The following is a 24,834-nucleotide window of genomic DNA, read 5'->3' on the forward strand; positions in this document are numbered from 1 at the left end:
ATTCTTTGCCCAACAACATTCGACCACCCATCAGAGATGATTGCAATACAGTCTGCTTTCTCTATTTGCTTGACCTTCACTTGAACTCTGTTGAACTCTGCATCCAGCAAATGAGTAGATAAAGCATGTCTGGTTGGAGGGGTGTAATGCTGGGCAAACAACATTCAGAATCTCTTCCAATACACACTGCCTGTGAGCATCAGAGGTGAACCAGTTGCATACACATTAATCAGCATTTCTCTGACTACGTTCCTCCATTGAGTCAAAAAAACTTCTGATTCCAGGAGGACCGTGAGCTGTTGCTATCGATAAGGTGTCTGATTCATCATTTTCACGACTTTTGTCAGAGGTTGCTTGTTGTGAGAGCTGAGGGAACTTTATGCTCTTGGCCAGATGATTCTGCATCTTTGTTGCATTCTTCACATATGATTTGGCACAGTATTTGCAAATGTACACAGCTTTTCCTTCTACGTTAGCTGCAGTGAAATGTCTCCACACATCAGATAGTGCCCGTGGTATTTTCCTGTGAAGATTAGGGAAAACATTTGTAAAAAAATTAAATACAATTCCATGTACAGATAAATAGTTGAGCAGTTAGATTAAACAACTCCTTTGTAAGCTACATGTTTTAAAATGAAACATGTATGGAAACAGGTGAATTAACACTCCTCAGTTAGCAGGATCAAGCAAGCTAAAACCCACATGGTAGCAAAAACTATCAGAAATTGTGAACAAGTTAGAAATGATTTAAACACACTTTGCTGTAGGCTTGTATTTACTAGTTAACTTATTATGGCTGCAATCCCGTTAACTGGATGATATGACAACAGCCAGTGAAAGTTCAGGGCGCCAAATAATAAAAATTCCTCAGACATGTGTCTTATACCATTTTAAAGGTAATCTTGTTGTTAATCCCACCAAAGTGTCCGATTTCAAATATGCTTTTCAGCGAAAGCACCACAAACGGTTATGTTAGGTCACCACCAAGCCACAGATAAGCACAGCCATTTTTCCAGCCAAAGATAGCAGTCACAAAAAGCACAAATAGAGATAAAATTAATCACTAACCTTTGATGATCTTCATCAGATGACACTCATGGAACTTCATGTTACACAATACATGTATGTTTTGTTTGATAAAGTTCATATTTATATAAAAAAATCTGAGTTTACATTGGCATGTTACGTTCACTAGTTCCAAAAACATCCAGTGATTTTGCATAGCCACATCTATTCAACAGAAATACTCATCATAAATGTAGATGATAATACAAATTATACACATGGAATTATAGATATACCTCTCCTTAATGCAACCGCTGTGTCAGATTTCAAAAAAACTTTACGGAAAAAGCAAACCATGCGATAATCAGACAGCGCTCAGAACAAGTCAAATTAGCCGCCATGTTGGAGTCAACAGAAACCAGAAATTACATGATAAATATTCCCTTACCTTTGATGATCTTCATCAGAATGCACTCCCAGGAATCCCAGGTCCACAATAAATGCTTGATTTGTTCGATAATGTCCGTTATTTATGTCCAATTAGCTACTTTGGTTAGCGCGTTTGGTAAACAATTCCAAAGTCACGAAGCGCGTTCACTAAAACGTGAAGACATGTCCAAAAGTTCCGTAACAGTCAGTAGAAACATGTCAAACGATGTATTGAATCAATCTTTAGAATGTTGTTAACATACATCTTGAATAACGTTCCAACTGGAGAATTACATTGACTTCAGATGAGCGATGGAACGGAGGTCCTCCTCATGTGAACGCGCATGGTCAAAGAATGGTCACCTCATGGCAATGGAATTAACTACACCACCTCCACCAGTATTCTACAAGAGCACACCGGTCTCTACATTTCAGATGAGCTGAAGGCAGTCATCAATGACCGTGGACCATAGAAGGTATTTGCACTGGTGACAGACAATGCTGCGAACATGAAGGCTGCTTGGTCTAAAGTGGAGGAGTCCTACCCTCACATCACACCCATTGGCTGTGCTGATCGTGCATTGAATCTGCTCCACAATGGATACACTCTACAAGAGAGCCAAGGAAATGGTTAGGTATGTGAAGGGTCATCAAGTTATAGCAGCAATCTACCTCACCAAGCAAAGTGAGAAGAATAAGAGCACCACATTGAAGCTGCCCAGCAACACCCGTTGGGGTGGTGTTGTCATCATGTTTGACATCTCCTGGAGGGAAAGGTATCTCTCCAAGAAATGGCCATATTACAGTCTGTCGATATGGACAGCCCCATCAAGAGGATCCTCCTGGATGATGTATTTTGGGAGAGAGGGTAAGCAGCCTGAAACCTATAGCAGTAGCCATTGCACGGATTGAGGGAGACAATACCATCCTGTCTGCTGTTCAGACTCTGCTTGCAGATGTAAGATAAGAAATCCATACTGCCCTGCCCACTTCACTGTTGCTCCAAGCAGTTCTGAAATGCATCAAAAAGCATGAAGACTTCTTCCTGAAGCCCATACATGCTGCAGCGTACATGTTGGACCCCAAGTATGCTGGCAAGAGCATCCTGTCTGGTGCAGAGATCAACAAGGCCTATGGTGTCATCACTACCGTATCTCACCACTTTGGCCTGGATGAGGGCGAGGTTCTTGGCAGTCTGGTGAAGTACACTTCCAAGCAAGGGCTTTGGGATGGAGATGCAATATGGCAGTCGTGCCAACATATCTCATCAGCAACCTGGTGGAAGGGACTTTGTGGATCTGAGAATCTTTCCCCTGTTGCCTCCATCATCCTCCAAATCCCAGCAACATTAGCCGCCTCAGAGCGCAACTGGTCCTTGTTTGGGAACACACACACCAAAGCACACAACAGGCTGACCAATACAAGGGTTGAAACATTGGTGGCCATCCGGGCAAATTTGGGGCTTTTTGAGCCTGACAACAAGCCATCCTCAACAAGGTTGGAAAGTGACAGTGAAGATGAGGCCTCAGTCTGATGTGCAAGAGGTGGACATTAAAGAGGTCCAGGGAGAAGACATGGAAGCCTGAGAGGAAGACAACCAAAGCTTTAGTTTCTACACTATCATTTTACAGATGCATGTTGAAAACGTTTCTCGGAGACGCGATGGATCATTGGGGATCATTCAATATTCCCTTTCTTTTGTTGTTCAGTAAAATCATCCCATCCCGAGTCAACTCATTTAATTAAAGTTCAATTCGAAACTACATTTATTTTTTTCTATTGGAAGGATTTAATCATTTGCAATTATGTCTACTTATGATAAGGTAAAATGTTTATGTTTGTCTCCATTTGATATGGTAAATATATCCAATGCTAAAGAAACATCTACATTTAAATGCTATTAATATTAATTTGCATATATTTTTGTTAATTCCCATATATTCCCGTTAATTCCCACGTAGTTTCCACCTCTGAATATTCCCCAAAATGTGCAACCCTACGCTGGATAAAACTACGAAATATCATCAGTCAAACCTTACTTTCAGGAAGTTCAGCCAGTTCCAATGGTAACCTCACTTTAAAAAAAACAACACATTATCCTGAGCTCACACTAAATCTAACTCAACATCTGGGAACAACTCAAATCCATAGTACCAAGACCACCCCATAACAAGTTACCATTTATACCTAAACTTTCTTTGATTTCCCTATATGTTTAGATGTGTCTCACCGGTGCGGTCGTAGGACTCGTGGCAGGTGTGTGCGATCTCAGCCCCCAGCTGTAGGTAGTGTCCAGCCTTGTCGTCAGGCGAGCCGTCGGCCCCCAGAGCGAACATCCCCCCGGCAAAGCACGTCAGGTGACCCATCTTCCTCTCCAGGTGGCCGTTCTTCCACTCCCCGATGAACGTCAGGCCGCCGTTGGACTTACGGATCAGGTGACGCTCGATGGCCTGGAGGGAGGTGGGGAAAGGGTGTGGGTGGTGGTAGGAGAGCAAGGTGTGTGTTTAGGGAGGAGGGTGTGTAGGTGGTGATGGTAGAAGGGGTAGGTGTGTGTATGAAGCAGAGAGAGAGATAAAGGACAGGTACTTTGTTCCTGTTCCCACTGCTGTGCCAGGGACAATGTTGTCTAAGTGTTCTCAGCTCCAGTCCTTGAGAGCAGCAGCAGAATCTGCTGTTCTCCTCTCCCTGGCACCTACTGTACCTGATCAATCAACATCAATAACTGGCCATAAAGTCCAGGCATCTGCTTACTGTTAACTAAATCACACACTGAATAAAAGGCAAACATGGAACCCAGTTGACCCTGCAGTTAACTTCTGGGAATAGCGTCCCACCTCGACAACAGCCAGTGAAATTGCAGGGCGCCAAATTCAAACAGAAATCTCATAATTAAAATACAAGGTGTATTATACACCATTTTAAAGATAAACTTCTTGTTAATCCAACCACAGTGTCCGATTTCAAAAAGGCTTTACGGCGAATGCACACCATGCGATTTTGTTAGGACAGCACCTAGCCATAAAAACCATACAGACATTTTCAAGCCAAGGAGAGGACTCACAAAAGTCATAAATAGCGATTAAATTAATCACTTACCTTTGATGATCTTCATCAGGTGGCACTCCGAGGACTCCATGTTACACAATACATGTTCGTTTTGTTCAATAAAGTCCCTCTTTATGTCCAAATACCTCCGTTTTGTTCGCACGATTAGTTCAGTATTCCAAAGGCACAACAACATCCAGACGAAAAGTCAAAAAAGTCCCATTAAAGTTTGTAGAAACATGTCAAACGATGTTTATAATCCATCCTTAGGATCTTTTTATCATAAATATTCAATAATATTTCAACCGGACAATACCGTTTTCATTAGAAAGTAAAGAGAACGAACGGCGCGCTCACGGCCACACGCGATTAACAACTCATGGCTTTCAGCTGAGCCACTTACACTGAGTGGTCTTATTCTCTCCCCTTTCACAATAGAAGCCTGAAACAACTTCTAAAGACTGTTGACATCTACTGGAAGCCTTAGGAAGTGCAATCTGACCCCACAGACACTGGATACTGGATAGACATTCACTTAACCTGTTTGGGCTGCAGGGGCAGTATTGAGTAGCCAGATAAAAGGTGCCCATTTCAAACGGCCTCGTACTCAATTCTTGCTCGTACAATATGCATATTATTATTACTATTGGATAGAAAACACTCTCTAGTTTCTAAAACCGTTTGAATTATATCTGTGAGTAAAACAGAACTCATTTGGCACAAACTTCCTGACCAGGAAGTGGAAAGTCTGAAATCGAGGCTCTGTTCTACTTCCTGCCTATAAATGGGCATGATACATATTAGTATACATGCACTTCATACACCTTCCCCTGGATGTCAAGAGGCGGTGAGATAAGAAATTGAGTGTTTATCTTGGTCTTTAGTGGAATACAAGCTCTTTGTATGACGTGTCACCCATTTCCTGTTTTCTGGAGAGCGCGAGGAGGCACCTGGATTTGCCTTCTGATAAGCTGCCGTTATGGACGACTAATATCTCCGGCTTTGATTTTATTTGATACATGTGACCATATCATCGTAAAGTATGTTTTTTCAATATAGTTTAATCAGATTATTGAATTTTTTTCGGGAGTTTTGCCGTGTTCCGTTCTCTTCCGTTTGTTGACATGGAGAGATTTGTGCCACTTGGCTAGTGTGCTTGCTAAATCGAGAGGGAAAGAGGCCGTTCTAAATCCAAACAACGATTGTTCTTGACAAAGGACCCCTTGTCCAACATTCTGATGAAAGATCAGCAAAAGTAGGAAACATTTTATGATGCTATTTCATATATCTGTCGTACATGTGAACTAGTCGTCGGCGCCCAGCTTTTGGGTACTCTAGCTATACCGAAGCTGGATGTCGTAATGAAGTTATTTTTAGAATTCTAACACGGCGATTTCATTAAGAACTAATGGATCTATCATTTCCTATACAACATGTATTTTTTAGTTATGTTTATGAACAGCTATTTGGTCAGAATATGTGTGTCAGAAAAAGTGTCAGAAAAATATCCGGACGTTGTGGGAAAAAGTAGCTACGATAGCACAATGTATAACCACTGATTTCAGCTCTAAATATGCACATTTTCGAACAAAACATAAGTGTATGTATAACCTGATGTTATAGGACTGTCATCTGATGAAGAATATCAAGGTTAGTCAAAAATTATATATCTTTTACTGGTTTGTTACGATCGCTAACGTTTTGCTACTGGGAAATGGCTTGTGTTTCTGGCTATTGTGGTAAGCTAATATAACGCTATATTGTGTTTTCGCTGTAAAACACTTAACAAATCGGAAATATTGGCTGGAATCACAAGATGCCTGTCTTTCATTTGCTGTACACTATGTATTTTTCAGAAATGTTTTATGATGAGTAATTAGGTATTTGACGTTGGTGTCTGTAATTATTATGGCTGCTTTCGGTGCAATTTCTGATTGTAGCTGCAATGTAAACTATGATTTATACCTGAAATATGCACATTTTTCGAACAAAACATAGATTTATTGTATAACATGTTATAAGACTGTCATCTGATGAAGTTGTTTCTTGGTTAGTTTGGTTGGTTCTTGGTTAGTTAGGTTGGCTTTGTGCATGCTACCTGTGCTGTGAAAAATGTCTGTCCTTTTTTGTATTTGGTGGTGAGCTAACATAAATATACGTGCTGTTTTCGCTGTAAAACATTTTAAAAATCGGACATGTTGGCTGGATTCACAAGATGTGTACCTTTCATTTGCTGTATTGGACTTGTTAATGTGTGAAAGTTAAATATTTAAAAAATATATATTTTGAATTTCGCGCCCTGCACTTGAGCTGGCTGTTGTCATAAGTGTACCGACACCGGGCTGCAGCCATAAGAAGTTAAACCACCACTTCCAGGTTGGATTTTTCTCAGGTTTTCGCCTGCCATATGAGTTCTGTTATACTCACAGACATTATTTTAACAGTTTTGGAAACTTTAGAGTGTTTTCTATCCAAATCTACCAATTGTATGCACATCCTAGCTTCTGGGCCTAAGTAACAGTGGGCACCCTTTTCTTCTAAACTTCCCAATGCTGCCCCCTATCCCAATGAAGTTAAAGGACTGAGGAGTTGAGGAACAATCCTAACTATCTGGCCTGAAGGATATAGAGCAAGGTAGTTGCTATTTCAGGGTAGGGTAGATGAGTTGAAACACAGCTGTGTGTTTGCCAATCAAAGCCATCTCCATGTAGACCAGGCAAGGGAAGCCAGTCTCCATGGAGACCAGATAAAAGGTGTGGTGCGTACCTCGATAGCGTCGTCGTAGGTCTTGCGTGCCTCTGTGTCGGTCTTGTCTGACATGAGCCAGGCCTTCAGCAGGTACTCATAGAAACTGTCTCCCAGACCTCCAACTGATGTATGGTCTACAGGGGGAGGGAGGGGCGGAGAGAGAGAAGAACAAGAAGAGAGGGAGGGATGGGAGAAAGTGGGTGGGGAAAGGGACAAAGCGAGGAAGAGCGAGAGAAAAAAAAGAAAAGATGGAGGTAGTCATAGGGACAAAAAGATAATTATTCATTGGATGACGTTTTCCTTAAAACTCCAACCAGAGCCAACACTATTATTCAGTAGGGGTTTTAAGTTAGAACCAGAGTCAACACTATTATTCAGTAGGGGTTTTAAGTTAGAACCAGTCAACACTATTCTTCAGTAGGGGTTTTAAGTTAGAACCAGAGTCAACACTATTCTTCAGTAGGGATTTTAAGTTAGAACCAGTCAACACTATTCTTCAGTAGGGGTTTTAAGTTAGAACCAGTTAAAACACCTACTGAAGAATAGTGTTAAGTTACAGCAACAAAACGGCTATGGAGATTATTTGCCCGTTTTACAGTATGATGGCAGAGACTAGATGATTTGGGTTGTTTACTTTCTCCCTGATGTACTACTTAAAGACCCAAAGTGTTGTAGTAAAAATTGATTCAGGCTTTCTAGCTGGCCTAAAAAAGGGACACATTACAGTGAGCAGGAGAATGTGCCAAATCTCACTCAGCAAGAGGACACAGATGGGTAGGCACCCCCCCCCCCCCCAACACACACACTCTCTCAATCTGTCACAGACTACCCCGAGCCATGATTCTGCAGTATTAAACAATGTGGTAGTTTAAGTAGCAGAGCCAAGACACTCAAAGAGTACCGTGTTCTCCCCATGAGGCCTGACTCTGTTAAGCTTCAGTTGTTAGCCAGGAGGGACTTAAAATAAAATTCAACCCAAAAATGATCTATTTGTTTCATTAGTCCATTGTTGACATAAGCAAAACATTTTGGGACTGTCAGCATTCAAGACATGTAACTTTCAAAACAAATAAAAATCCTCCCCGTATGATGTAAAATTCAGCATTACATCATACAGAGACGATCTCTGTATTTTGAAAGTTACATAACTTGAAAACTTGAAAGCTGACAAGCGAAACATTTGGGACTATGTCAACAATGGACTAATAAAGGAAAATTCCAACAAAAAGTATATTTTGGTATTTGTTTCAAGTCCCTCCCTGCTGGCTAACAACTGAAGTTAACTTCTTCGGGGTAAGGGGCAGCATTTTCACTTTTGGATAAATAGCATGCCAAAATTCAACTGCCTGCTACTCCTCCCCAGAATATAAGATATGCATACTATTAGTAGATTTGGATAGAAAACACTATGAAGTTTCTAAAACTGTTTGAATGATGTCTGTGAGTATTACAGAACTTATGTAGCAGGCAAAACCCAGAGGACAAACCATTCAGAATCTTTATTCTTTTCAATGAGTTTTCATTGGGACACCAGATTTCTAAGGGACTTGTTTGCAGTTCCTACCGCTTCCACTGGATGTCACCAGTCTTTGGAAATTGGTTGAGGTTATTCCTTTGTGTAATGAAGAAGTACGGCCATCTTAAATGAGGGTCACATGAAGTAAATTGTTTGAGAGAGGCATATTACCAGAAAAGTTGCGTCAGTTTGTTTTCTTTTTGTATTGAACACAGATCATCCCGTCTTCAAATATATTGATTATTAACGTTTAAAAATACCTAACGTTGTATTACAAAAGTAGTTTGAAATGTTTTGGTAAAGTTTACATGTAACTTTTGATATATTTTGTAGGTGACGTTGCGCAAGTTGGAAGCTGTGTTTTTCTGGATGAAACGCGCCAAATAAATTGACATTTTGGATATATAGACGGAATTAATCGAACAAAAGGACCATTTGTGATGTTTATGGGACATATTGGAGTGCCAACAAAAGAATTTCGTCAAAGGTAAGGCATGAATTATATTTTTATTTCTGCGTTTTGTGTCGTGCCTGCAGTGTTGAAATATGCTACTCTCTTTGTTTACTGTTGTGCTATCATCAGATAATAGCATCTTATGCTTTCACCAAAAAGCCTTTTTGAAATCTGACATGTTGGCTGGATTCACAACGAGTGTAGCTTTAATTTGGTATCTTATATGTGTGATTTAATGAAAGTTTGATTTTTATATAATTTTATTTGAATATGGCGCTCTGTATTTTCCCTGGCTATTGGCCAGGTGGGACGCAAACGTCCCACCTACAACAGAGAGGTTAAACATAGTCAGGCATCATGGGGAGAACACAGTACTCTTTCTGAGTGTCATGGCTCTGCTACTGGCACCTGCTACCATACCCCATTCAAAGGCACTTCAATCTTTTGTCTTGCCCATTTACCCTCTGAACGGCACAATCCAATTAATACATATTAATTGTCCCGAGGCACAAAAATGCTTCTTTAACCTGTCTCCTAGTCATCTACACTGATTGAAGTGGATTTAACAAGTGGCATCAATAAGGGAGCATAGCGTTCACCTGATCAGTCTGTCATGGAAAGATTCCTAATATTTTGTATACGCAGTACATATATCTATATACAGTTGAAGTCGGAAGTTTACATACACTTAGGTTGGAGTCATGAAAACTCGTTTTTCAACCACTCCACAAATTTCTTGTTAACAAACTATAGGTTTGGCAAGTCGGTTAGGACATCTACTTTGTGCATGACACAAGTAATTTTTCCAACAATTGTTTACAGACAGATTATTTCACTTATAATTCATTGTATCAGAAGTTTACATACACTAAGTTGACTGTGCCTTTAAACAGCTTGGAAAATTCCATAAAATTATGTCATGGCTTTAGAAGCTTCTGATAGGCTAATTTACTTTATTTGAGTCAATTGGAGGTGTACCTGTGGATGTATTTCAAGGCCTACCTCCAAACTCAGTGCCTATTTGCTTGACATCATGGGAAAATCAAAAGAAATCAGCCAAGACCTTTCCAAACGCCTGAAGGTACCATGTTCATCTGTACAAACAATAGTACACAAGTATAAACACCATGGGACCACGCAGCCGTCATACCGCTCAGGAAGGAGACGCTTTGTCTCCTAGAGATGAACGGACTTGGTGCGAAAAGTGCAAATAAATCCCAGAACAACAGCAAAGGACCTTGTGAAGATGCTGGAGGAAACAGGTACAAAAGTATCTATATCCACAGTAAAACGAGTCCTATATCGACATAACCTGAAAGGCCAATCAGCAAGGAAGAAGCCACTGCTCCAAAACTGCCATAAAAAAGCCAGACTACGGTTTGCAACTGCACATGGGGACAAAGACTGTACTTTTTGGAGAAATGTCCTCTGGTCTGATGAAACAACAATAGAACTGTTTGGCCATAATGACCATCGTTATGTTTGGAGGAAAAAGGGGGAGGCTTGCAAGCCGAAGAACACCATCCCAACCGTGAAGCACGGGGGTGGCAGCATCATGTTGTGGGGGTGCTCTGCTGCAGGAGGGACTGGTGCACTTCACAAAAGAGATGGCATCATGAGGAAATAAAATTATGTGGATATATTGAAGCAACATCTCAAGACATCAGTCAGGAAGTTAAAGCTTGGTTGCAAATGGGTCTTCCAAATGGACAATGACCCCAAACATAGTTCCAAAGTTGTGGCAAAATGGCTTAAGGACAACAAAGTCAAGGTATTGGAGTGGCCATCACAAAGCCCTGACCTGAATCCCAAAGAAAATGTGCGGGCAGAACTGAAAAAGCGTGTGCGAGCAAGGAGGCCTACAAACCTGACTCCAGTTACACCAGCTCTGTCAGGAGGAATGGGCCAAAATTCACCCAACTTATTGTGGGAAGCTTGCGGTAGCCTACGCAAAACGTTTGACCCAAGTTAAACAATTTAAAGGCAATGCTACCAAATACTAACTGAGTGTATGTAAACTTCTGACCCTCTGAAGAGCTGAAGAGACTCACAGACACATGGTAAAATATGTTTTTTATGCAAATGGCTGTGGGGGATTGGTGTGCCCCTGGCAGAGAACAGGGAATTTGCAATGAATAATTCTTTCTGTACGGAGGGTCAGAGATCGAGAGAAAATGAGAGAAATGCCAAATGCAAACAACCTTGGAAAGAGGTATACACTGTAGAGGGCACAGTGTGTTTGTGTGTGTGCAAGTGCATACGTGTAACCCAGGGTTTCCCCAAACTAGAACATTTGCTCTTGGTTCAAAAGAACCGGGATTACGTCAGTAACCTCCGGTAGCCGCTAGAGGAGGTTGTAATAAACAGAGCGGTTTCTGTTTTCTTCCTACAAATGTGGCTCTCTCTCTTAAATGGTATAAGCTCCAAATAATTAGGACCCCATCACTGAAAGATAAGACTCAGGAACACGTATGTTTCTCTACTATGCCCATAAACCATTAGAACTGAGTGGACAAGACCATCAATTATGTTCTTTTCTACACAGAAGATCATTCAACATTATTGCCTGATGATCTTCCCAATACCTTTCTGATGCATTTCAGTCACATCAAATCAGATGGAAACAGTCAAACTCAAATTTAAAAGTAAACATCGGCCGTTGATTACCTTTTTTTTTTTTTTTTTTTACATGGGTGGTGTCATACATTTGTGGGTGCTTGAACAAGTATATTTGTGAGGGAGATTAGCGGGTTGCGTACGCTAGCACAGGGGTTTTCAAACTGGGGTCAACAGAGGTATTGCAGGGGATCCAAGTGTTGTAATGTTTTATTTATATATATATATATATATATATATATATATATATATATATATATATATATATATATATATATATATGGGGATTTTGGTGTGAAATAATTATTTTATGAATATTGCTAGCTGCACCCTTTGAAATGGAGGAAATTAATAATTGGAGCTAATTACAGGGCTTTTTCTGCATAGAAAAGTCTTAGGTGGGCCATCTAAGTGGTAATGTTTTGGGGTGGGAAAACCGTTTCAGTGTCAACTTAAATGACCAAAACCAGATAGAAATAATGCATAAAAAATATTTTACTATATATTTTTTAGAAACACTTTGGGGGGGAACTCATATACACACACACACATTAAAGCTGATCCACCCCCTGGGGAAAAACATTCAAGCTGATCCACCCCCTGGGGGAAAAACATCAAAATAAAAGCTAGACAAGGAGAACAAAAAATTCCCAAAACAGGCCTTCAAGGCACATTGATTCTGTAATGTTTGAGCAGAGGAAGTGTTAGTCATGGCAAAATGCCTACAATTGCTGGAAATATGCGTCACATTTGCAACATTTTCTCTCAGCTCAATGGAAACGGTTGTACAATTGCAGACAATTAGCTGTAAAACAGCAACAGTTTCTTTACACCGCCAAGATACCTTTCTAGCTAATAAACTGTTAGAGTATACACTTCCTCTTCCGATGAACTGTGGGGGAGGTCAAGATAATGAAAACAGTCTCTGGGGTTCGAGTTAACGCAAAATTCAATTTTTCACACCATTTGTAAACAGAAATCTAAAATGCTTCTTATTGTAATTTCTGCTCGGCATCAGACTCATTTTGTGCTTCAGTTGTACTTCACTCTGATGCGAATTCACTGATGGGCATTCTTTCAGCAGACAGCGCTCCGACTGATATGCAGCTACTTTCTTTTAACATCAAGCAAAACAATAGGAAATGTAGCTGGTTACATTATTTCTATGATAACATTAGAAATATGATGGCCATGCATCATTTTTGAAAGAAAGACTTTGTTTTTTCATTTTAAGTAAATTGTGTGGCTGCTAGCCAAATAGCGTTGGACTTTGTTGTCATCTGATGAAAATTAAACAATTTTCTGCCGAATGCGTTTCACAAATGTATTTTCTGTTAAGGAAAACTATAGTTCCACGTCCCTGATAACTGTACTGAAGCAAAAATACTTGACTTTCAATAAAAAATGCAGGTGAAATGGTTTAAAAACACAGATTCTTTTGATGGTCTGAGTTTTGAAAAGACATATTTCTGAACTCTAACAAAACCCCTGCGGTCTACCAAATCTATTTATTTTAAAATGTTGCCATTATCATTCACCTGGTAAGACGTTACTTTTTTCCAGTTTGCCTGGGCAGGGGTCCTTGGGCAAGAAGTCTAGCGTACCTGTAGTCTTCCAGTCATTTGGCTAACGCTAGTCGGCATTGGCTTGTGAAAATACTTCTAACTTCCTTCGTACTGCACGCAGATACAAATGGTATCCACGAGTTCATCAGACTCTGGACAAGTAGAATCTCGTAGTATCCCTTTAAAACGTCACTGCATTAGATGTTGGATCTATAGTATAGTAAGAACAGCAGTCTCCTCTTTCATCATGTTCTCTATTTCGCAACTGGTAATTGAAGCGCGCCTCCCATTCACCATGAAGTGCAGGCAACAGGCTATCAGCTCGTCACCCACCGCTTTACAATGTGAGCTGGAGGCAGTACGCATTTTGAAAACGTACTTAGTTTGAAACCGGAATGTTTAACTTGATATTTTGAGGCATGTCTTACCTTGCTTCAAATTAGCCTAATTAGGATTAGAGGATTGGAGGAATCTAAATTGTTTGCCTTCATTAGACAACGTTGTTCCAATATTTCTGTAAATCAGTGATATTTATTCCCATAGTAATTCGTTATGGATCCATAACTAAATCAACATCTGCATTTTAAGAGTATTTTCATCATTATTTATTAATGAAAGCATAAAGTTGCTGACGAAGAAATACAGTACTGTACAGTATATGCTTTTACATTTGGATGATAAAGCATTTAAAGCATTTTGAAGAGAGAAGCCACCTGCATTTGTTGATTAGGCTACTGTGCAGTCTGACAAGTAAACATAGCCTACAATACATACTGTAGTAAACATGGGAAAGTGCCTAATTTCTTACATAAGGGAGAGCAGGCCATGTCTGTACTACAGAATGCGGGCACGCGGGAGACCGGGGTTCAATTCCCCAACGGGGAGGAAGGAGTAGGCTGCCCTTGTAAATAAGAAATTGTTCTTAACTGATTCCATATGTGTTATTTCATAGTTGTGATGTCTTCACTATCATTCTACAATGTAGAAAATAGTAAAAATAAAGAAATTCTGGAATGAGTAGGTGTCCAAACTTTTGACTGGTACTTCATTAATTAATTTGATTAATATTATGGTGTTTCTATTCCAAGAAAAACCCTCTGGGTTTCCGTTAGGATGGAACGGAAAATATGGCGCTGTACAACGTGACGGTCGGCCGTACAGTACTGGGCTATTTAGCTAAAGAATCACGTGTCATGCGGGCAGGGCACGCGGGCGACCGGGGTTCAATTCCCCGACGGGGAGGAAGGAGTAGGCTGTCCTAGTAAATAAGAATTTGTTCTTAACTGACTTGCCTAGTTAAATAAAGGTTACACTAAGAGCATAACATTTCTGCACCCTAATTTTCTAATTCTAGTCTAACCAAAACCCAAAAGGAGATTAAGTGAAAATAAAAATCTCATTGATTTGTCAAGACCAGTCCCCATGCTCGTCTCAGAGTAGTGCGAAACGGTGCTAAAATAGTTGTAGTCTTTTGCTTCTAACTTCAATATGCTCTTTAAATAAATAAGACCTACAGCACATTACTCAACACTAGTGCCACCTGACTCTCCACAACTCGAAAGCCCAGGAAAATGAACAGGTACAGTAGGCGACAATGCTGTAAAGTAGGCCTAATAATGTTTAAATAAATCGACTGCTAGTCTCTACTGTATGCTGCACATTTTTACATTGTATTTCATTTCCAGCACGACTATTCAAGCCATCGACTCACTGATGAATGATGAGCGATCGGCAAAGGCTATCTGGAATCTGCTGGCATCACCGCACAACATCGACATCGCTCTAGTCACAGAAGACAGTTGAAGAAACTTGCGTGGACTTATGGAAACGCTTGGTAAGAAATGTTTTTTTTTTTTTTAATATGAAATAAATATAAATATATATAAATATATATTCTTTTTTTGATTCTCAGAACATTAACCATGTGTGTTCGCTTGTTTTGAACTGTTCTGTAGTTTCGACCCAACGATTCGTCTGACAAACAAAGAACTTTGTGTCCTGCAGGCCCAGGCATGGATCAAAGCTGGCGAGACCTTCAATAACATCATCTTCACAGACAAATCAACCGTGGCACTTGAGCAAAAAAAGATAGAAGACCAAGCAAGCCGAGTCCCAAGCATCCGCTCAAACTCCATGTGTGGGGCGCAATTTCTTGCCAGGGACCAGGCCCATATTTGATTTTTGATGGTAAGCTTGGCTATTTACAAAGCAAAAGGTACATAAAATATTGTAGCCTACACCTCACGGACTGTTATGTATCCCACAATATTTCACTCTTGCCTCCTTTTTCAGGTATCATGGCTCAATATTTCTTTAAGGAAGAAATCATCAAGAGATATGCTGGACCTATGTCAGAGAGGTGTTTCTGGGACCACATTGTTTCTTTCAAGGCAGGATTATAGCAATATTTTGTTACGTTTTGCATGACGTCAAGCAAAGAGCCACTGAGTTTGGAGGTAGGCCTTGAAATACATCCACAGGTACACCTCCAATTGACTGAAATGAGGTCAATTAGCCTATCAGAAGCTTCTAAAGCCATGACATCATTTTCTGGAATTTACCAAGCTGTTTAAAAGGCACAGTCAACTTAGTGTATGTAAACTTCTGACCCACTGGAATTGTGATAGTGAATTATAAGTGAAATAATCTGTGGAGTGGTTGAAAAACTAGTTTTTCAGAACATTAACCGTGTGTAGGTAGATAGAAATGATTTGTAAGTTGGGGGGGTTCACAACTAGCTCGGCTATTAGACAATTCTTTAGTAAAGGTTGAATAGTCTATTGTTCAGCTAATAGCCCATCCTGCTACGCTTGTGAAAAACTAATAATAATACTTCTCCCCATTTCCACGTTAAAGATTCCAATTGATAAAGTGTTTTTAGCCACAATCGGCCACAACTCCAATTAATATATTTGGGCAGAGTCGATAGCGTGCTGGACTTCGGGCTAGAATGTTGAGGGTTAGAAACCTGCTCCCTGCTTGTTTCATTACATTACTATGCCGGTCTCAGAGCAAATAGCCTGGATTGTTACTCCCATCTCGTTCTTCACCCTCTTCCACACGTCATTCTCCGCCGGAGTGGCTCACTTGTGGGCGTGCTGGCAGGATATGGCAGAATCTGTGGTTGTGTGTCAATAATTCAGCATAGCAAGTAGTGTATGAAGGTCTGGTTATTCACAGGCAAATAGTAATATGCTCTAAACCGCTCTGGTGACAAACAAACTTTGCTGCCCTGTTTTCAATCATCCACATGGCTGGGAGAACCTTTTCAGATTAATGCAGATGAAGGGAGTTAGATATGCATAAGAAGTGTAGTGTAATGTTTTTTTCCCCTGTTATATATGAATTACAAATCAGCCTTTACTTAAATCGTGTTTCTAGTCTATTGCATAGTTACAATGTGGAATCATTGATGTCCCAGGAGCGGTACACACTGTTGAAATGTATAATTGTAATACATACATGCAGACACAGCATCATTCAAAAAAGGGAGTTTGATACACCTGGTATTGGAAATGACTGAAAAAAAACTTGCTAGATAGCGATTTTCGTAAATTAACTTTGACAAAAAATAGTTTCTCTACATTTCCTAACACATTCCTCTCAATTGTAATTTTTTTGCTTGACTCGTTAAGATGTTATAATTACTTACATTTGCTTCCACCGTAATGTTTTGTCAGCCATCTTTGCTAAAGAAAGTCACCAGGGTCTGGTGGCTCGCGTCAAAGGTCATATAAAAACCCGGGGACCCAAATGCATAATGAGTGCTCTAACTCCCCCTTGTGGTGATCTGGAGCCGTGGCGCTGGGTACCTCTATGTCCCGCAGCTCGCAACTTTTAAAGGAGGAACCACTGTACAGGCAAAATGTGACCATGGAAATGTTTAGGCAATTCTTTTATAAAGACTTCATAGGTCTTCAAGAGTTTCAAGTTCGGGAAGATTACAAATTGATTTTCACATGCACATTTTCGTGGAACAGTTTCATTTCAATAATAAAAATGTGTCATTTCTCAAAATCATTGTCACTTTGTTAATCATAAAAATATGAATTTAAATGTGAAAAAAAATACTGTTAAAAGCAACTAATGCAAGATCACCAGCCACTGCCATATGGACACATACTCAAGACACATGATCTTGACTACGAGCTTGTGATTTGAAACAATCCACAGCTATTTTATTTTTTAGTTAATGATCCTTGTTTCCTCTGTGGCTAAGTCATGCTTTCTGTAGTATTTTATTTATTTCTGTATAGACAGGAGTAATTACATAATCTTCGCAACTTTATTTCCATATTGGACCCACCGCTACGCCATTTCTCTCCTGTTCTATTGGTTTTCATATCAACATTCTTTCGTTGTCCAGAAGCCAAAGGCACATGCCTAGTCATACAGTGCATTCGGAAAGTATTCAGACCCCTTCGTTACATTACAGCCTTATTCTAAAATGGATTCAATACATTTTTCCCCTCGTCAATCTACACACAATACCCCATAATGACAAAGCGAAAACAGGTTTTTAGAAAACCTTATTTACATAAGTATTCAGACTCTTTGCTATGAGACTCGAAATTGAGCTCAGGTGCATCTTGTTTCCATTGATCATCATTGAGTTGTTTCTACAACTTGATTGGACATGATCTGGAAAGGCACACACCTGTCTATATAAGGCCACACAGTTGACAGTGCATGTCAGAGCAAAACCAAGCCATGAGGTCGAAGGAATTGTCAGTAGAACTCCGAGACAGGATCGTGTCGAGGCACAGATGTGGGGAAGGGTTTGAAAACATTTCCCCAGCATTTAAGGTCCCCAACACAGTGGCCTCCATCATTCTTAAATGGAACCATTTAAGTTTGTAACCACCAAGACTCTTCCTAGAGCTGGCCGCCAGGCCAAACTGAGCAATCGGGGGAGAAGGGCCTTGGTCAGGGAAGTGACCAAGAACCCGATGGTCACTCTGACAGAGCTCCTCTGCGGAGATAGGAGAACCTTCCAGAAAAACAACCATCTCTGTAGCACTTCCCCAATCAGGCCCTTATGGTAGAGTGGCCAGACGGAACCGGCGACTCATTAAAAAGGCACATGACAGCCTGCTTGGTGTTTGCCAAAAGGCACCTAAAGGACTCTCAGACCATGAGAAACAAGATTCTCTGCTCTGATGAAACCAAGATTGAACTCTTTGGCCTGAACGCAAAGCGTCACGTCTGAACGAAACCTGGAACCATCCCTACGGTGAAGCATGGTGGTGGTGGCAGCATCATGGAGTGGGGATGTTTTTCAGTGGCAGGGACAGGGAGACTAGTCAGGATCGAGGGAAAGATGAACGGAGAAAAGTACAGAAAGATCCTTGATGAAAATCTGCTCCAGAGCGCTCAGGACCTGGGGCAGAGGTTCACCTTCCAACAGGACAACGCCCTAAGCACACAGCCAAGACAACATAGGAGTGGCTTCGGGACAAGTCTCTGAATGTACTTGAGTGGCCCAGCCAGAGCCCGGACTTGAACCCGAACGAACATCTCTGGAGAGACCTGAAAATAGCTATGCAGCGACGCTCCCCATCCAACCTGACAGAGCTTGAGAGGATCTGCAGAGAAGAATGGGAGAAACTCCGCAAATACATGTGTGCCAAGCTTGTAGCGTCATACCCAAGAAGACTCGAGGCTGTAATCGCTGCCAAAAGGTGCTTTAACAAAGAACTGAGTAAAAAGGTCTAAATACTTATGTAAATTTCAAATTTGTTATTAAAAAATTGTTTTACCTGTTTTTGCTTCATTATTATGGGTTATTGTGTGTAGATTGATGAGGGAGAATTAAAAAATATATATTTTAGAATAATGCTGTAAAGTAACAAAACGTGGAAAAAGTCAAAGGGTCGCAATACTTTCCGAATGCACTGTATTAGCAACCCATCCGAGTTGTTGTATCTGTAGAATCTCACTAAGTTTCTAAAATAGATTTTAATCTCGGTGACATATGGAACCGCTATCAGGTGCGCTGTTTAGAATGGTGTTTTCTGGAGAATTGCATTTTGGCAAATGTTTGAAAATTATGTTTTATTGGCTGCTTCATTACATGAGTTGCATGTTGTGTTAAGATGAATTACCATATTCTAAATGTGATTTCTGTCATTCTGAGCACCATGATTAGACACCCTAATGGGTTATACATCCAATGCTTATGGGTCCGGTACATTTCTCAAATGGCCGGTAAATTATAATCTTCCCGGTCACGTTTTCTGGTGCCACAATGGAAACCCTGGCGTGTGAGTGAGTGTGGGTGCATGGTCAGGTTGAGCAGTGAGAGGTAGAAACAGTAATTAAACTGCTCTGTCTAAGTCAGGGTAATTAACATTTAGTTAGAAGCTGTTGGCGGGAGGCATCTTAATTATACATATTTATTAAAGCTCCAAAAACACCCAGTACTCACACCCAGTCATTTGCACAGTCTAGCGGCCCACAGTGGTGAGCACAGGCACACACACCTGTCAGTATTATTCTCTGATGAAGTGAGAGACAACAGGTACTTACGTTGGCCCCAGCGGCCGGTACGAGGGTTCAGATAGTTTGGGTAGAGCCCGTTGGGTCGGTCCATTTTGGCAAGCAGCTTCCGTATGTGCATCACCTGACAGGGTTAGAGGAGACATGAATCTCTCTTACCCAGGAGAACACATAGACACTTAGCCTGGGAAGCCACTAGTGGGCTTTATAGATCTCCACCATCGTCTGGGCTTGATGTGTACAGGCGTGGCCAAAAGTTTTGAGAATGACACAAACATTAATTTTCAAAGTCTGCTGCCTCAGTTTGTATGATGGTAATTTGCATATACTCCAGAATGTTATGAAGAGTGATCAGATGAATTGCAATTAATTGCAAAGTCCCTCTTTGCCATGCAAATGAACTGAATCCCCAAAAAACATTTCCACTGCATTTCTGCCCTGCCACAAAAGGACCAGCTGACATGTCAGTGATTCTCTCGTTAACACAGGTGTGTGTTGACGAGGACAAGGCTGGAGATCACTCTGTCATGCTGATTGAGTTCGAATAACAGACTGGAAGCTTCAAAAGGAGGGTGATGCTTGGAATCATTGTTCTTCCTCTGTCAACCATGGTTACCTGCAAGGAAACACGTTCCATCATCATTGCTTTCCACAAAAAGGGCTTCACAGGCAAGGATATTGCTGCCAGTAAGATTGCACCTAAATCAACCATTTATCAGATAATCAAGAACTTCAAGGAGAGCGGTTCAATTGTGGTGAATGCGGCTTCAGGGTGCCCAAGAAAGTCCAGAAAGCGCCAGGACTGTCTCCTAAAGTTGATTCAGCTGCGGGATCGGGGCACCATCAGTACAGAGCTTGCCCAGGAATGGCAGCAGGCAGGTGTGAGTGCATCTGCACGCACAGTGAGGCGAAGACTTTTGGAGGATGGCCTGGTGTCAAGAAGGGCAGCAAAGAAGCCACTTCTCTCCAGGAAAAACATCAGGGACAGACTGATATTCTGCAAAAGGTACAGGGATTGGACTGCTGAGGACTGGGGTAAAGTTATTTTCTCTGATGAATCCCCTTTCCGATTGTTTGGGGCATCCAGAAAAAAGCTTGTCCGGAGAAGACAAGGTGAGCGCTACCATAAGTCCTGTGTCATGCCAATAGTAAAGCATCCTGAGACCATTCATGTGTGGGATTGCTTCTCAGCCAAGGGAGTGGGTTCACTCACAATTTTGCCTAAGAACACAGCCATGAATAAAGAATGGTACCAACACATCCTCCGAGAGCAACTTCTCCCAACCATCCAGGGACAGTTTGGTGATGAACACTGCCTTTTCCAGCATGATGGGGCACCTTGCCATAAGGCAAAAGTGATAACTAAGTGGCTCGGGGAACAAAACAGATATTTTGGGTCCATGGCCAGGAAACTCCCCAGACCTTAATCCCATTGAGAACTTGTGGTCAATCCTCAAGAGGCTGGTGGACAAACCCCCCCCCCCCCCCCACAAATTCTGACAAACTCCAAGCATTGATTATGCAAGAATGGGCTGCCATCAGTCAGGATGTGGTCCAGAAGTTAATTGACAGCATGCCAGGACGGATTGCAGAGGTCTTGAAAAAGAAGGGTCAACACTGCAAATATTGACTATTTGCATCAACTTCATGTAATTGTCAATAAAAGCCTTTGACACTTATGAAATGCTTGTAATTACACTTACATTTAATAGCGAGAACGGGGTATGCAACATCCGGGACTAGCATTCCTAGGCATTAGCCACTCTAGCATGGTGGTGGAAAGTGGTGTCTTCACTGACATTTTCAACCTCTCCCTGACAGAGTCTGTAATACCTACATGTTTCAAACAGACCACCATAGTCCCTGTGGCCAAGAAAGCGAATGTAACCTGTCTAAATGACTACCGCCCGTAGCACTCACATCTGTAGCCATGAAGTGCTTTGAAAGGCTGGTCATGGCTCACATCAACACCATCATCCTGGATACCCTAAACCCACTCCAATTTGCATACCGATCCAACAGATCCACAGATGACATAATCTCAATTGCACTCCACACTGCCCTTTCCCACCTGCACAAAAGGAACATCTATGTGAGTATGCTAGTCATTGACTACAGCTCAGCGTTCAACACCATAGTGCCCACAAAGCTCCTCACTAAGCTAAGGACCCTGGGACTAAACACCTCCCTCTGCAACTGGATCCTGGACTTCCTGACGGACCGCCCGTCAGCAAGACAAAGGAGATGATCGTGGACTATTGGAAGAGGGCCAAACACGCCCCCATTCACATCGACGGGGCTGTAGTGGAGCAGGTCGAGAGTTTAAAGTTCCTTGGTGTCCACATCACCAACAAACTATCATTGTCCAAACACACTAAGACAGTCACGAAGAGGGCACGACAAAACCTTTCCCCCCTCAGGAGACTGAAAAGATTTGGCATGGTTCCCCAGATCCTCAAAGTTCTACAGCTGCACCATTGAGAGCATCCTGACAGGTTGCATCACCGCCTGGTATGGCAACAGCTCGGCATCCGACAGTTAGGCGCTAGAGGGTAGAGCGTACAGCCCAGTACATCACTGGGGCCAAGCTTCCTACCATCCAGGACCTATATACCAAGGAAAGCCCAAAAAATGGTCAAAGGCTCCAGTCACCCAAGTCATAGACTGTTCTCTTTGCTACTGCACGGCAAGCGGTACCGGAGCACCAAGTCTAGATCCAAAAGGCTCCTTAACAGCTTCTACCCCCAAGCCATAAGACTGCTGAACAATTAATAAAATGGGCACCTGGACTATTTGAATTGACCGCCCCCCCTTTGTTTTTACACTGCTGCTACTCGCTGTTTATTATCTATGCATAGTCCCTTTACCCCTACCTACATGTACAAATTAACTCGACTAACCGGTACCCCCTGTATATAACCTCATTATTGTTATTTTATTGTGTTACTAAATAAAGTAAAAAATAAAAGTAAATATTTTATTTACTCTATTTTCTTAAAACTGCATTGTTGGTTAAGGGCTTGTAAGTAAGCATTTCACGCTAAGGTCTACACCTATTTTATTCGGCGCATATGACAAATAAAATTAGATTTCTCCCGTTTTTTCCACCTTCTCGCCATTAAATCTAGTTGAGGAAATCGAAGCCTTGCAGCCTGAATGGAGAATGTTTAATGTACAAACCGTTCACATGGGGAAACGAGTGCATTACCTTCTGTACACATCAAGCCCAGATGATAGTGGAGATCTTTAAAGCCCACTAGCGGCTGCTCAGGCTACCAGACACCCACTCTGACACACACACACACCAGTACTAAGGAGGTGTCTCACCTTCTGATAGTATGCAGGGTTCCCGGTGAGGTAAGTGAGGTGGACAAACTCCATGTGGAGGGTTCCAAACTCTGCTAGGATACTACTGCCTGCTGACGCCCAGCCCCAGTTACGACCCACACCACTGGACACAGGGAAAACAGACACACTTTGAATCATTAAATACAGAATCATGCTGAAATGAAATTGTTGCAGTTGCGGACGTAGATCTAGGGTTGCGTTGTGATCTGAGACTGACCTCTTGAGGTTGACCATGGCCCAGGGGATGCCTGTGGGAGTGTTGAAGGCTGGGAGCAGCTTCTCAGCCAACTGAACCGCCTTCACCTTAAACACCTAGAGACAGAGAGGGCGAATGAAAGTTGAGAAAAAGCTTCAGAAAGAGAGGAAACATACTTACATGAGACGTAACAATACATGACACGTAACAATACTCCAGAGTCCAATGACAGCGAGCTTTACACCACTCCAGCTGACGCTTGGCATTGCGCATGGTGATCTTAGGGTTAAGTGCGGCTGCCTGGCCATGGAAACCCATTTCATGATGCCTGTGATGAACAGTTCTTGTGCTGACGTTGCTTCCAGAGGCAGTTTGGAACTCAGTAGTGAGTGTTGCAACCAAGGACAGACAATTTTTACGCGCTTCAGCACTCGGCGGTCCTGTTCAGTGAGTTGTGTGGCCTACCATGTCGCGGCTGAGTTGTTGTTGCTCCTAGACGTTTCCACTTCACAATAACAGCACTTACAGTTGACCGGGGCAGCTCTAGCAGTGCAGAAATTGTATAAACTGACTTGTTGTAAAGGTTGCATCCTATGATGGTGCTACATTGAAAGTCACTGAGCTCTTCAGTAAGGACATTCTACTGCGAATGTTTGTCTATGGAGATTGCATGGCTGTGTGCTCGATTGTATACCTGTCAGAAACAGGTGTGGCTCAAATAGCCGAATCCACTCATTTGAAGGGGTGTCCACATACTTGGGTACATATAGTGTACTTCAGGGGTCAAATAGCTACATGAAATCAAATAGCTTAATTATCCTTACTATGAATTTCTTATAACAATTCCATACAGCTTAGAAGAACCGCCCCCCGGCTTCGACTCTCATTGGTTAACAAGCTCTCCCTCTCTCATGATTAGCTGTGAGGCCAGGTTGGCAGTCCGGGTCGGTCGGCGGTATTCCCAGATTGCAGATTTGGAACTCTGGCTCTGGCTGGCTGGTCGTAGTGCTGACTCTAATCGAATGTCTTGATCTACTTCAAATAAGGTCTGTGTTTCGTGCAGGCTTAAACCGCCTCGACGTTTTGATACCCGTGTAAATCTCACTAGGATAAAGGTAACGTTTGTCAACATATTTTCATAAATCCACTCTACAAAAAATGATCTTCGCTTATATTTAGCCAATATTGATCAGAGTTACCTTGTCCTATGGATATCTACACAGTTATAAAATTGGCAAGGTGGCGTAAGCCTACACGAAACACAGACCTTATTTTAAATGAATCTAAAAATATCCTATGGAATAAATGAAGGAACCGCTTTTCAGATTTTGCTAGAAGGTGTCATGGGAATTATGACTCGCACTTTGGTCGTCAATTCTTACCATGCCCATTATTAAAATAGGATTTCCTGCAT

General features: G+C 41.6%; 1 protein-coding gene across 1 annotated transcript in view; it reads right to left on the reverse strand.

Moving 5' to 3' along the window:
* LOC120058081 (mannosyl-oligosaccharide 1,2-alpha-mannosidase IB-like) overlaps positions 1–24,834 on the reverse strand; it is a 128,967-nt gene that overhangs the window by 14,574 nt on the left and 89,559 nt on the right. The window contains exons 8-12 of the mRNA XM_039006558.1: positions 23,442–23,536; positions 23,204–23,327; positions 19,907–20,000; positions 7,246–7,361; positions 3,665–3,884 (exon numbers count right to left, since the gene is read on the reverse strand). Of these exons, the coding sequence (XP_038862486.1) occupies positions 3,665–3,884; positions 7,246–7,361; positions 19,907–20,000; positions 23,204–23,327; positions 23,442–23,536 (649 nt within the window). The remainder of the gene's footprint in view (positions 1–3,664; positions 3,885–7,245; positions 7,362–19,906; positions 20,001–23,203; positions 23,328–23,441; positions 23,537–24,834) is intronic.

Source organism: Salvelinus namaycush, chromosome 13, assembly GCF_016432855.1.
Source record: "Salvelinus namaycush isolate Seneca chromosome 13, SaNama_1.0, whole genome shotgun sequence".
Classification (NCBI taxonomy): domain Eukaryota; kingdom Metazoa; phylum Chordata; class Actinopteri; order Salmoniformes; family Salmonidae; genus Salvelinus; species Salvelinus namaycush.